At 36.6% G+C, this 14,145-nt stretch overlaps 2 protein-coding genes across 4 annotated transcripts; one reads left to right on the forward strand and one right to left on the reverse strand.

Moving 5' to 3' along the window:
- Positions 1-255: 255 nt before the first annotated feature.
- Positions 256-4,871, forward strand: zp2l2 (zona pellucida glycoprotein 2, like 2). Of its 2 annotated transcripts, none has more exons than XM_077199517.1 (9): positions 256-608; positions 1,377-1,567; positions 1,685-1,782; positions 1,908-2,065; positions 2,853-3,042; positions 3,184-3,328; positions 3,407-3,485; positions 4,362-4,475; positions 4,565-4,716. In XM_077199517.1, the coding sequence occupies exons 1-9, from the start codon at positions 320-322 to the stop codon at positions 4,687-4,689; spliced, it is 1,389 nt and encodes a 462-aa protein (XP_077055632.1). In that variant the 5' UTR covers positions 256-319; the 3' UTR covers positions 4,690-4,716. The 2 variants fall into 2 exon arrangements, with proteins under 2 accessions (XP_077055632.1, XP_077055631.1); XM_077199516.1 differs by having other exon boundaries at positions 280-608; positions 4,573-4,871.
- tmem237b (transmembrane protein 237b) lies at positions 4,815-13,934 on the reverse strand. 2 transcript variants are annotated; one of them, XM_077199519.1, is made up of 14 exons: positions 13,779-13,934; positions 13,629-13,679; positions 11,721-11,752; positions 11,600-11,613; positions 11,340-11,411; positions 9,603-9,728; positions 9,375-9,468; positions 9,064-9,224; positions 8,125-8,251; positions 7,574-7,765; positions 7,377-7,450; positions 6,871-6,967; positions 6,669-6,790; positions 4,815-4,934 (listed from the first exon to the last, which is right to left on the reverse strand). In XM_077199519.1, the coding sequence occupies exons 1-14, from the start codon at positions 13,794-13,796 to the stop codon at positions 4,873-4,875; spliced, it is 1,242 nt and encodes a 413-aa protein (XP_077055634.1). In that variant the 5' UTR covers positions 13,797-13,934; the 3' UTR covers positions 4,815-4,872. The 2 variants fall into 2 exon arrangements, with proteins under 2 accessions (XP_077055634.1, XP_077055635.1); XM_077199520.1 differs by lacking the exons at positions 13,629-13,679; positions 13,779-13,934 and adding an exon at positions 11,870-12,127.
- Between the last annotated feature and the right edge of the window lie 211 nt (positions 13,935-14,145).

A 14,145-nucleotide genomic window follows, 5' to 3' on the forward strand; every position in this document is an offset into this window, starting at 1 on the left:
CATACATAACGATACATACATCTTTCCTGATTAAATCTGTGTTACCACATGTACCCAAATAGTTTAATATAAAACATTATTGGTAGGCCATTATTAAATATATGTTTTTTTGCAATATGAGTATTCTATTTTATATATACTTATTTTAAATATATGTTTTTGTAAAATTGTAAATTGCTAATAAATAACTCGTTTACCTTTACCACATGGGTTTGTTATTAATTAAAGGGGCAGGGCTAACGTTAATTAGGGTTGTTATGAGCTCTTTAAATGTGACACACAGGGAAAAGTACGTACTTAGCGAAAGTAAGCCGCAAAAATGTTGGTAATTGCAGCATCAATTGCGTTTACGCTTAGTGTATGTTTGAGCAATGCTCATGATCCACCGTTTCCCTTGAAAATGCCCCAACGTCAGGCCGGTGGTTCATCATTCTCCCCGGGTCTGAAGGAGGTGTTTAATCCCCAGATGAACTCCTCCTCCGGGTCTCAGCGCTGTGTGGTGGAGCAGCACGAGCGTATCGAGTGTGGAGAACCTGACCTTACTCCAGAAGAATGTGAGGACATCAGCTGCTGTTATGATGCACATGGCTGTTATTATGCCAAGGCAGGTGAGTAACTGCACGACACCGTGATAATGGATGATCATATTGTGACCCCCTTATGGTAGCTACATACATCATAGTCTAAAGTTGATTGATAGTACTTTTTCTTGCTAGTACTTATGAGCATTACCATAATTTTGCTACAGTAATAGTGGTAGAGTGACCCTAACTGGTATTTTGTCTCTGTTACCAAGGCTGCATTTGTTTGATCAACAATAGAATAAATTTAGTTAAAGCGATTTTAAAATAAACATTTTCTAATAGAAAATACTCTAAAATGTAATTTGTTTCTGTGAAACAAAGCTGAATTTTTGAGACACCCCTCGCTGCAGCCTGTGGCACGATGACGTAGCTGGATGGTCCAATACGTACTGGATGGTGGTGTATAGAAAATATATATTATACACTGCCTGGCCAAAAAAAAGAAGAAAAGTGGCTGTTTGGATTTTAAACCGGAAAATCCTTAAGAGTCTATGACTGGAACATTATGTTTCTGGTATGTTATGTTTGGCAACAGTTCTTATAACCCTAATAGATGGTGTGTAGCTTTTCATTTAATAAACAACCATGAAAACGCACACATCATGGCCATATTCCAGAATAACGATGACTAGATTAATCAGGCTCAAATTGTGAAAGAATGGTTGGGAGGGAGCATGACATTAATTGAAACTATCATATAGTTACCACTGTAACTGTATGATGTCAGTTATTGTGTGCAAAAAGTCTGATTACATATAAGAGTTTTTTTTCTTTTTTCCCTGTTTGTTCCAGTTACCCTGCAGTGCACGAGGGATGGGCAGTTTGTACTGGTCGTAGCTCGAGATGCCACCCTGCCACACATCAGTTTAGACTCCATCCACATGCTGGAGAACGACCCCAGTGGCCATTGTGCATCTGTCGGCAGTACTGTCACCTTTGTCATCTACCAGTTTCCTGTTAGCTCCTGTGGCACCAGAATGAAGGTGGGTGTGAACGGAGGGAGAGCCTTTGAGTATATTATTAGTCATGGGGGAGACATTTTTGCATTGTTTTTGTTCACTCAATGGACAGTGTTATGTGTCCTATTTTATTTCCTTCAGGAAGAAAACGGTTTTGTTATTTATGAGAACATAATGTCATCTGCGTATGAAGTGGGCATTGGACCTCGTGGATCAATTACGAGAGACAGTGCTTATGAGTGAGGAGGGATCGTCTCGTCACGTGCACTTTTGGAACTCTGCTTGGTGGTCTGTTTTGTGTTCAACGTTTTTGTAAGAAAATCAGTGGAAAGGGCTCTCAGTATTTCCTGTCTGTGTCTTGAAGGCTGGAGTTCCAGTGCAGGTATTCGGGAACATCAGTTGAGGCTCTGGTGGCGGAAGTGAATACGGTTCCTCCTCCTGACCCTGTCTCTCAGCTTGGGCTACTCCGAGTGGAGCTCAGGCTCGCCAAGGGACAGTGCACCGCTAAAGGATGCTCTGATGGTAGGCAGAATCCTGAAACTATCTATTTGACATCATAACCAATACGAGTCAGGTTTTTCAAATGTGGCTTACTTGGCAAAATATGATATGTACTGAAAATCATGAAACTCATCCAGTTTACCAAATCATCCTGAAATGTTCCTTGTCTAACAATTACGGTCACAAAAAATCCACAAAAAAGTTATAGAAATTAAAGTATAAAGACATGATACAAAAGTAACTGCAATAATTTCTATATACTTTTATAATTTCAAAAGTATGGGTTTGGTAAGATTTGTTTTTGAAAGCGGGATCTTATGCTCATCAAGGCTGCATACATTTGATAAATGCAGTAAATCTATACTTGTGATATTATAATTTAAAATAACTTTTCTATTTTAATATACAGTAGTCAACCTTTCATCCAAGTTGTACATGATGAACAATACCTGTTCTTCTCTTAGGACAACTTTTTTGATCCACTTCAAATGTTGACTACTGTATATTAAAATGTAATTTATTCCTGTTATGACAGCTGAATTTTCAGAATCATTACTCCAGTCTTCAGTGTCGCATGATCCTTCAGAAATCATTAAAATAGTTGCTCAAGAATAATTTTTGATAATCATCAATGTTGAAAATCGCCATTCTGCTTGATATTTTTGTGGAAACCGTGATGGTGTACAGTTAAACTGCATTGAATACCAATAATGCGACAATCATTAATACCGGGTCTATATCATATTACTATCATTGTAGAAGAGTGAGATGCAGTTGATTAATTCAGTAATCTCCTTATGCATTTAAGAGGATATGTACACTTCCTACTACTCTGAGGAGGACTATCCTGTTACTAAAGTTTTGAGAGAACCTGTATATGTGGAGGTGCGGATTCTAGAGAGGACGGATCCAAATGTTATCCTGCTCCTCGACCACTGCTGGGCCACTTCCACTCCTGAACCCCTGAGCCTGCCTCAGTGGGACCTAGTGCTTAATGGGTAAGCCTGAATTCTTCCATAGCTTCTCCACTTAGCTTATAAGTTTAGGAAATGGGCATTTGGTGCAATGTTAACATCAAAGCTTGCCAAAGAACTTAATCCCTATTTGAAGTGTCCCATTTTTCTAATCGCTCTTCATAGCTGTCCATATAAGGATGACCAATATCTGACCACTCAGCTTCATGTTGGACCCTCAGGGCTGCAGTACCCGTCACATTACAAATTCTTTGTGGTGAAGATGTTCACCTTTGTAGATCAGTCCTCTTTTGTGCCTTTACAGGAAAGGGTATGTATCCTCTTGCCCATCACATGTTTTTTTCTTAGCTCCTACTTATGTTCTTGTCCTCTGCCCTCTCTTCAACAGATTTTCATTCACTGCACTACGTCTGTTTGCCACCGTTCTGCCACTGAGCCATGTGAGCCCAGCTGTGACGGCAGGACAAGTGAGTGTATGTGTGTATATGTATGCATGTATGTAAAGGACCTGCACCCTAATAATATATATATACACAATCACATTACCGCATGGCACAAGCTGATTGGCCTCTTCTGATCCTGCAGCCACTTAGATTGCTTGCTCAACATTTAAATGGTATGTTTCAGAGTTCCTCTGAAACCCTCCAGCTCCACCTGGCTAGATCTGCTATGGGATTTCTGAATGTCTATTTATGCTGCAGCAGCATATCTTGCATGCTCAGTGTTTCTGTTAGGAGTAGCAAGTCTCAGTACTTGCTCTGCTCCAGCAGCCTAGCCAATCTAGTCCACTAAGACCAAATACATTAACATCCCCATATTCAATAACATACTAAAACTATTTGGGAGTTGTCATGATTGAATTATAAATGTATAGTACAGCTATATGGAATATTCTTAATTTTGTGGTGTACAAATATATATTTTACTTATTATATATAATAATTGTATCTACATTTAATTTTATATAATGTAACCGCAAGACAACTGGGTATAGCTACCTGAGAGATTCTAGATATTGTGGATTATTATTATTAAGTATATATTTATTTAATATTATGAAATATTTAAAGCAGGCCAGTGAGTACAGCTATATGGAAGATTCTAGATGTTGTATTTTAACCGCTAATTAATATTATATATTTAACTGTAGTAATAATTATATAATACATTTATATCAAATTATTATATAATGTAACCGCAAGACAAGTGGGTACAGCTACATAATAGATTCTAGATGTTGTGGTGTATATAATGTTACAGCAAGACAAGAGAGAACAGCTACATAGATTCTAGATGTTGTGGTGTGTGCATTTATTATTATTTATTTATTTTCTGTCCTTTAGGAAGGGCCATTTCAGAAGACTTGAAGGATTCTAAGGAAAAGGTTGTAGTTTCGAGTGGGGAAGTCATAATTGTATCCCATGTGCCGGTTTCTGACGATCTTGTGTCTAAGGAAGGTATGAAAGCATTGCGATATTTGTTAACATTCATACAGTGAACAACCAATCCAAACTAGCTTCAACCAGGAAGTGTTCACCTGTTCTAGTCCCGCAGATATTGGATTATGGATTATGGGCGGCAGGAGCTCTCACAGTGTTTGGTGTCTGTGGGCTTGTGATGGCTGTTATAATTCAGCGGACAAGACCTCGTCCTCAGCCTGCTCCAGTGTGATGTTAATAAATCACATAATAACACAAAGTAATGTGGCCTTTTTTTATGATCCCTTGTATTGATCAGACTGAGAATGGTTTATCTTTTTTTTTTTATTGCTGAGACCTTACAATGGGCAAGCATTAATATATATACAATGACCATGTATCAAAATATAGTAGAAAAAAAACTACTTCGGGTGCCTTATGCAGTGATGTCCTTCTCTTCTGATTTTGGACATTCCATTTCCATCGACATTAAAAAATCTATAAGGGGGAAACAACATGCATACGTGAATTTATGTATGAAATTTCAGTTTAGAACACACCACATTATATCCAAAATGTATTCTATTACGGTTCTGTGTGTATTGTGTGCTAATGTTCCTCTAAATTTATTTATTTTTCTTCCAAAATGTACCATATGTATATAAACTACCATTCGAACGTTTGCAGTTGGTGAGAGATTGAGAGTAATGGGCGCTAAAAAAAATCAGCTTTGCAATCACAGGAATAAATAACAATATTAAAAGAATAGAAATTCATTTTAATACTGTGAAAATGCTGTTTTTACAATTTCTTCAAATAAATGCAGCATTGGTGAGCATAAAAGACTTATGAAAACAGCTAAAATTCAAAATGTTTAGCCGTTTTTTTAAAAGTCTTTTAACTTTTCATTTATTTGAAGAAACGGTAAAAACGGCGATATTAAAATGTAAAACCAATGTATTGTATCTTATTATAAAATGTAATTTATTCCTGTGACGCAAAGCTGAATTTTCAGCATCATTACTCCAGTCTTCAGTGTCACATGATCCTTCAGAAATTACTATAAAATGCTGATTTGGTGCTCAAGAAACATTATTATGAATGTTCAAAACCCTTGTGCTGCTTGATGCATAGCCATGATACGTTTTCTCCACTCAAAGGACATATTGCAGGGTTTTTTTTTTGTTTTTTCAAATTTAATATATAACCTTGTATGAAAATACCATATGAAAAGTTAATGAAGGGTATAAAATTGTTTTGCAAGACATAAGGGCCTCCAGAACCCTTAATAGCGTTTTATAAGTAAGGGTATTCACATGTAAGGGACCTGTTCATGTTAGACAGACATTTTAATTGCATTTTGTGTCTGTTAAAAGGCACAAGACACTCTTTACTGTATGTATATGCCCCCATAACTGCCGTTTTAGCTGAGTGGGAGCTCTGGGCATTTGCGGGAACAGCTCCGTGTTGCAAGCACCAATCCGGTTCGTTTTTTTCTATAGACAGTACTCACAAAGGTATGACGATCAAGATTAATTTAAAAATTGCCCGGAGTTCTCCTTTAAATCTAGTTCCTACATTATTTTTATATACATTGACTCAGTGAGTACTCTCCCCTGCAATATGCCCTTTAAGATTGAATAGACTTAATTTCTCAGGATTTAAAGGAGATACATTTTTAAAAGAGCAGCCTTTATTTGAAATAAATCTTTTGTAACATTTTATGTCTTTACTGTTACATTTGATAATTGAATGCATTATTGCTGAAAAAAAAGTTTATTTAAAAAAAATTGTTAAAGTATTTTAGGATGAAATAGTTACATTTTACTTAATCAAATTATTACTGAGTAATATTAATTAACTACATGTACTTACTATAGAGTTAAGTTTTGGTTTAGGGTAAGTTACAAGTAATTACACAATTTACTATTATTACTATAGTAAGTACAAGTAATGTGTAACTGTCACCTTAAAATAAAGACTTACCAAGAAATCGTACTAATCCCAAATGCTTGAATGGAAGAATCTTTTTTTTAAATATATTTATTTTGATTCTGAAATAAGTGCCGCTGAATTAAAGGTGACACTTGATATGGTTCCCATGATGACATGGTAGCATAGAAATGTTAATCGTTGCATACTGTGCTCTGTTTAACCTTGCATTTTTCTTAAACCATGTGCAGTACACTAGTATTCAATTACAAACAAACTTCAACATCCTGTAGCATTTACCTTCTGTGTGGTCGATATCTGGACTTGTAGACATCAGAACCCAGGCCAGCCCGACCAGCAAAGTGACCACCAGATTCACTATGATCCAGGGATAAAGAAAGCTGTGCTCTGAGCCTGGCTGCCTGAAAGGAGACACAACAACCGCTTCACTTTTAATACTGTAGGGTATTTACCCAGCATGCTCTAATGCGATGGATCTTACCAGAGTGTTACATTATCGCTGGAATACTGATTATAGAGATTGATACGGTCACTCGTCATCTGTTGGCTTAACAATAAAACAAGCGCAGAAAAGTAAACTGAAAAAGAAAAGGAATACATTAAAACATTGCTGTTTACACAAAAACACAAAAACCTAAAATTCTCGGGACAGCAGCATGTCCAAATTTTAATCTTAACCGTTCGATTTAATCAGAAACGATCTTAAAACAGGGCTTTACTTGAAAAACGCCGAACTTACCCTTTAAATGTATATTTAAACAGTAAGAATGACACCTTAAAATAAAGTGTAACCAATTTTTTTTCATAAAGACATTTTGGCACCTGAACAATTGGTATGTTGTTAAACAATACATTGAACGCACTGAGTTCTATCCCTCACAGCCTAATTTTCATTCCTATCAAAAAAAAAGAAACATGGCGCTACCCTGACTAAGGTCCATTGCATGAGTACATAAGGAAAAATACAGAAGGAAATGCTGAACTCACAGAAGGAGGCAAGCGCCACAGGACTCAGGGTTAGCAAACTCCGCATGGACGCAGAGGCTTTAGCCAGATTTAACCTATTAGGAGAGAGAACAAACACACGTTTAATCTCAAGGGCTCTGAAAGCTACAAACACTTGTGACTGCAGTGTTTACTGTAGTTTTGTTGGTCCAAGTGAATGGTTACGTTTGGTGATTCACCTGTCAAAGGCAGAGACGGTGCTGAGAGCCAGCAGCAGGTACAGCAGGGACTGTGCGGGGTAGGCCAGGGTATGATACTGCTGCAGGAGGTTGGAAAGAGTGCTCAACTGTTCCCCAGCCAACACATAGACCACAATGATATTCCACACAGCATAACCAGCCAGAAAGCCATGAGAAAACAGACCAATCACTCTGTGTAGTAGGAACAGTCACGGTTAAGAAACATAGATGTATGTTAATTCAGGCCTCAACTACAACTACAGCGTTTGAGGGTCAAAGTGACATTGGTCACGGGCAGCCAATAAAGACCATAGTCTGGCATAATGCAAATTTGTTACATTTGTTACAATATCTTTGAAACTTTTCAGACCTTTTACATTCCCAAACCCTTATATTACATATGACATGAAGGTAATATCCGAAAAAGATAATAGGGCACTTTTGAAAAAACTTGTTTTGACTCAAAAAGGCACCTCAGGCCAAATCAATTGCGCAGATCTGAAAGAACTGGAAAATAACGTGTTGTTTAAAACCAAATGTGGAAAGGACACCTGAAGCCACTGTGTACTCTCAAGGAGACATCTCTAGTGGTCCACATTGAACGGATGTCTATAAAGCTCTGCTCCATTGGGACACTGGCCTTCCACTGGTCCACTCTCTCAGCTGCTTGAAAACGACCTGCCACCAAAGAAACAATGCTCACTACTTACACTTAACCTTTATTTCTTGCATGCAAACAATTTCAACAAAAAAGTATAAGTTTAGATATAAAATGTTGCAACTTATGAACTTGCAAACAGTCTTAAAGGGATAGTTCACCCAAAAATTTGAATTACTCCCCCTCATGTCTTTCCAAACCCTTTAAGACTTTCGTCATTTCAGAACACAAGTGAAGATCTTTTTTTATAAAATCTGAGAGCTTTCTGTCCCTCCATAGACAGATACGCAACTACCACTTTGATGCTTCAAAATGTTCATAAAGAGATCATAAAACTAATCCATATGAATTGAGCGGTTTAGTCCAAATTTTCTAAAGAGACTCGATCGCTTTATAAGATGAATGGATTGAATTTAGGCTTTTATTCACATATAAACATTCATCAACATAAACGGAAGCTCAAGCATGTTCGCTTAACGTGAGAGAACCAATAAGGTTCATTCTCATGTGATGCAGCACGTTTGAGCTTCTGCAAGAACCAATGAGGTTTGTTCTCGCGCGTCAATTCATATGAATTATTTTTACGATCGGTTTATGAGTTTAACTCATAACTTTTTGAGGCGTCAAAGTGTTAGTTGCGTAGCTGTCTATGGAGGGACAGAAAGCTCTCGGATTTCATCAAAAATATCTTCAATTGTGTTCCGAAGATGAATGAAAGTCTTACAGGTTTTGGAACTACATGAGGGTGAGTAATTAATGACAGAATATATATTTTTGGGTGAATGAACCCTATAAAAACCTGCACCATATACACAATGTGCTTGAAACTTACGGCTCTTCTCCACAAACACCTTCCCCACAGGCTGACTCTGCCCTTGGGGAGCGGAGAACAAGGAATGCTGGGAAATTGGCGCCTGGGGGTCTGTGATGATATCATCATCCTCTAGGTCCAGTTCATTGTTGGACTGCGTTTCTGTTACTTTAGGTTTTACTCTGAAGAAAGAAAGAAATATAATTGTTAATTCAATGGCAAATTTAATCTAAAAAAGCTGTCATAAAAAAAATCTAACATATCAGTGGTGCATATCCGGATATTTCTTAATTTTCAATAATCAAACAGTTTAAGGTAAGAAAATGACTGACTTCCTCTTTTTTGGTCTGCGTGTCACCTCTTCGTCAGTGTTCTGATCCACCATATCTCCATTTGACACCAGGTCTGTCTGATCTCCCTCCACATCTGATCAATCAGAGCAAATCAGCATTATTCTGTTATTCTTATTATTGTCTATGTAAATAAAATCAAGCTTATACAGATATCAGATCAGTTGAACTGAACAGGACATGCACAATGTAAATGAACAGTGTTTTTACCAATGGCTTGTGCTTTCTTCTTCTTTTTCCTCCTTTGTGGCGGATTGTCCAGAGGCTCCGGGGTCGAAGGTTCCTGACATTCGGATTGTCTGCGACTGGTAAGTCCTCCCATTTCCATTCCAACATCTACAAAGGTCAAGGGTAAAACAAACTTATCACAAGTGCAACACCATGCTTTTACAGGTGATAGCCATCAGTCAAGTTTGGCTGGTTTGCAATGTCTAGTAGCCCATGGTGGAAGATGTTGTAACTACAACATCCTCTTCCAAAAATGCATATTTCTCCAATGACAGCCATTCAAAAGTAAATATGTATTATACTTTTGTAAAATGTGTATATATAAAGTAGGCAACACAATTCTAATTTGCTGATTTACAGAAGTTGCAACAGTGTTTTCTTCCCTATTGTGATGTATATCTGAGTGAAACGGCTTCTCGAACCAGAAAAAAAATATAAGACAGGACTCGATTTTGTTTATTGGTAATTGATTGGCCATCTCATGTGAGTGACAGGTTGTCCCGCCCTCACGCCAGTAAACACATCATCAGAGAAGAGATTTCGCTGTGCGTAGGGAAGTTGCCCGGATAAATCATTTATAATAAATACTGCATTATTCCATAAAAAAAAGGATTGTCTATTTTGATATAATGGTGACTAAATTTTAGAGCACCCACTTTTGTGACAACATACCCAAAATGGGACCCTGCCATTAAATAGCATTTTAAAGACTAAAATAAAATATATTAATTTCTGAAACAACAAAAATTTTAAAGATAACATACAAAAATATGAAACTATTTTATATTGCCAGCAGAAATTGTAATTAAAGGAATAGTTCAAATGTGAAAATTATGTCATTATTTACTGATCCTCATGTTGTTCCAAACCTGTAAGACTTTCGTTCATCTTCAGAACACAAATAAAGATCTTTTTAATGAAATCTGAAAGCTTTCTGTCCCTCCATAGACAAATACACAACTACCACTTTAAAGACCTAGAAAGGTAGTAAAGACATCATTAAAGTAAGCCATGTGACTAGAGTGGTTAAAACTCAATTTTATAAAGCGACACGACTGCTTTGTTTGTGCAATTTAAAAATATACATATATATTAATCTCCAACACGTGTTTCACGCAACGTCTGCTATCACGTAAACACGCATGCATTGTGGTGCTCGGTTGAACGCGCGATAGAGATTCATATTTTGTAAATAAGTGGTAAATTGTGGGTTTTTTTGGCAAACAGCACTCATATCACCTTATAATATTGCGGTTAAACCACTGGAGTCACATGGTTTGCTTTTATGATGTCTTTACTACCTTTCTGGGGCTAGTTGCGTAGTTGTCAATGGAGGAACAGAAAGAAAGGTTTGGAACAAGTAATGGATGACAAAATCTTATGGGCGAAGTAACCCTTTAAAAAACAATTATACATAATAAACATATTTATAAACACATTTACTTTCTTCATTTATTACCCAACAGTTATAACAAGAGAATACAAAAATATGGTTTTGGAAATTATGACACAAGTATCCTAATTTATGATAGTTATAAACATGTGTTTAAAACCAATATACAAAACCACTCCTATAGAGAAAATAAGAAATTGTGTAATTGGTCTTTTGACTCAAAACATTATAGGTACCGAGATAAAGCCCTGGTGAGAAAATTTACTTTGTGACAACTAGCCCCACTCTCTCCCATCATGTGTGTTGTTTATATCACCTAAACTCACCGTCAGGTTCGTCCACACTCTCTACGTCTCTCTTCGCCTTCTTTTTCCTACTCTTTGGAGCAGGCATCTCCTCTGTGTGGAACAACAGATGAGCTTCATTATATAATGTTACATTTTAAGTTTAAACTTTAAAGGCAATCAAACAGACACATCATAGCCCTTTAAACACTATCACCTACACAAATGCAAGAATAGGATTTTTAGACACTTATTGCAAAGAGATCTCAAATGTAAAAAAAAATTCAAAGAGAAACACTCACCTGCTGTGTCTTGACTGTGTTTGAAGGCATAATGAAGGAAAAGGAAGGAAATATGAGACTCAGTGTGTGATTTTCCTTTATAAATCACAATGTAAACATCTAATCTGCTAGGTGATCTTACCTTGGCATAGATGGCAGTGCTCGTGGTCCCCGCTGAAATGTTAAAAAGTAATATTTGGTTAGCAAAAAACAGTTCCAGTCAAACTCGAGCATCAGACGCTAAACCTGTTGGGGGCTCTACATTTGTGTATTTTGTCTAATGAAGCTTACCATCGTCTTTTTCGCCATTCCACTTAAGAGTACAGGGAGAACATAAGGGAATAAATGGACATTTGCGCATGTTCAAACAAACATGTTGGCGCACTTAAAGCAAGGATTAATGCAAGTCTAAATCTGAGACGAGCATCTGCCAAGCAGCAGGATTATGTAAGGAAGGATCAAACGGTGTTACTCAACCTTCTGACATAAACACTCACCAGGGTTACTGTAGTTAACTAAAACATTTTCGTTACTTACTTCATTACACTGATAATTATAAGAAATGTTTCTTGAGCACCAAATCAGCATTTCTGAAGGATCATGTGACTCTAAAGACTGGAGTAATGATGCTGAAAATTCAGATTTACCATCACAGGAACAAATTACATTTAAAATATGTTAAAATACATAACAGTTATGGTGCTCTTTGGTCACTTTTGACCAAAAATATGTTTTGTTTTTCTTTAAGTTTTACATCATCGGAATAGTGACGACACTTGCCCCCGGTTTCACAGTTAAATCTAGTCCCAGATTAAAATGCATGTTTGAGCTGTTTTAACTGAAAACAACGTGCAGTGACATATTTTAAAAGATGGGCCATTGTTTGTCTCAAGATGCACACCAGTAATGTGCTTTTTTTAAAGGCACGTTTATAAAAGCGACTTAAATGTCGTAATTAAACTAAGGCCTAATCCTGGTTTAATCTAAACCCTGTCTGTGAAACCAGGCCTTGGTGACTTTTGTAACACAAAAATTGTAGACATGATTCGAAAAGGTTAAATGGTGCTAAAAAAAAAAGTGTCATACCTTGCCATCAAAAATGACTGCCATAGAAAAAGGATAATACAGAGACTTTTTTGGATGTACAAACTACAAATTAGCCACAATGCAGAAAAAAGCAATAATAATATATAAAAAATATATATTTTAAAGTCCCCCTGTAGTTAATAATTGTTATCCCTTAAAACTCACCAAAATTACATATTTAAACGTTTATTCCTTGATTTTTTTTTTTTGTAATGCCTTAAAATAGTACACGGTTCTATGAATATGCAAAATAGCCCCGCCTCCACTCACTCACACCAGCTCAGAGATTCGCTCGTTGACGATCACATGTTGACGTGATTGGTTACAAGGTAGTTTGTGATGTCAGAAACACCAGCTACGTATCTCAAACTGAGACGGTCTTTGGTTCACTGCAGTTTTAAGGAGAAAATACTCAGAAATGGTGCTGAATTGTGAATTTGCACATAGTTTGTCTTAAAGCATATTAAAAACACCACATAGACATATAAGCAACATTAAAAGCTTGATTTTCACCACAGGAGGACTTTAATAAAAAAAAATGTATTCATGTATTTAATTAATTGTATTGTATTGTAAAAATTGTGGAAAAAATAGATTATAACTATTAAATTATATTATAAATATTACATAAAATTCCCTCAAAATTCTTAATATTAATAAATAAAAAATATTATCGAACAGAAATCTATTACATTGATTTTACTGGGGGGAAAAGGTTACATTGAGGTGTTCAGGCACAGTGACTGTGACCCCTAAATGATCAACAAAAAAAAAATTCGTTTTCCAAAATGATACAGGCATAAACAACATAATTTAACAGAGATAAACAGATTGTAAATTAGTGGATAAGCCCGGAAAACCCAGTTCTCTACATTTACAACCCTACAGGGAGAGCAAAATCCTGATGAACACAGCTCAACGAAACATAAACACATTTGATATGTCATGAATATCCCAGACCTACCCTCTGTCCTTGAGGAATTGGAGGAAGATCTCTTCTCCTTGTGCTGGGAACCTACGTACAATAATATATTTAATTCACGTCTGTGAACAACTGCTTGCCAACAAACTACTGTACAGAACACGAGGCTTCTCATTCAGGCAAGTAACAAACCTTTGCTTCCGTATCCATTCTTTTGAGTTGAATAATATAAGCTTTATCGATTTAACTCATGAGTAAAAATTATCTTTGAATGTACATGTCGTTTGTGATCTGAGATTTTGTTGTGCACGCTGACTATTGTTGATGTTGGAGACGAGTGGGCGTGTCTCACTTTCCTGACGTATTATCTGTACAAGAGGTGCGCAACAATTCAGACCGTAATTATACGTATATAAGGGCATATACTTTTACTCACGGTCAGATAGTGTCACTCTGCAATGTTGAGGGTGAGTAAATGAGTCGTTCAAAACCTGTTTGAATTTCATTCTTCTGCTGAACACAAAAGAAGATATTTTGTAGAATATGGGTAACCAAGCAG

The sequence above is a fragment of the Siphateles boraxobius genome, unplaced genomic scaffold (genome assembly GCF_051911475.1).
Source record: "Siphateles boraxobius isolate OS27281-9 unplaced genomic scaffold, OSU_SipBor_1 41, whole genome shotgun sequence".
NCBI lineage: Eukaryota > Metazoa > Chordata > Actinopteri > Cypriniformes > Leuciscidae > Siphateles > Siphateles boraxobius.

Coding starts and splice junctions, on each gene's coding strand:
- zp2l2 (XM_077199516.1), top strand. CDS start 320: ATGTTGGTAATTGCAGCATCAATTGCGTTTACGCTTAGTGTATGTTTG. Junction 3,043..3,183: donor TGGGACCTAGTGCTTAATGG/GTAAGCCTGAAT, acceptor CGCTCTTCATAG/CTGTCCATATAAGGATGACC. Junction 3,486..4,361: donor CAGCTGTGACGGCAGGACAA/GTGAGTGTATGT, acceptor TCTGTCCTTTAG/GAAGGGCCATTTCAGAAGAC.
- tmem237b (XM_077199519.1), bottom strand. Junction 11,753..13,628: donor CAATTCCTCAAGGACAGAGG/GTAGGTCTGGGA, acceptor TTAACATTTCAG/CGGGGACCACGAGCACTGCC. Junction 8,252..9,063: donor GGTGTTTGTGGAGAAGAGCC/GTAAGTTTCAAG, acceptor CTTTGGTGGCAG/GTCGTTTTCAAGCAGCTGAG.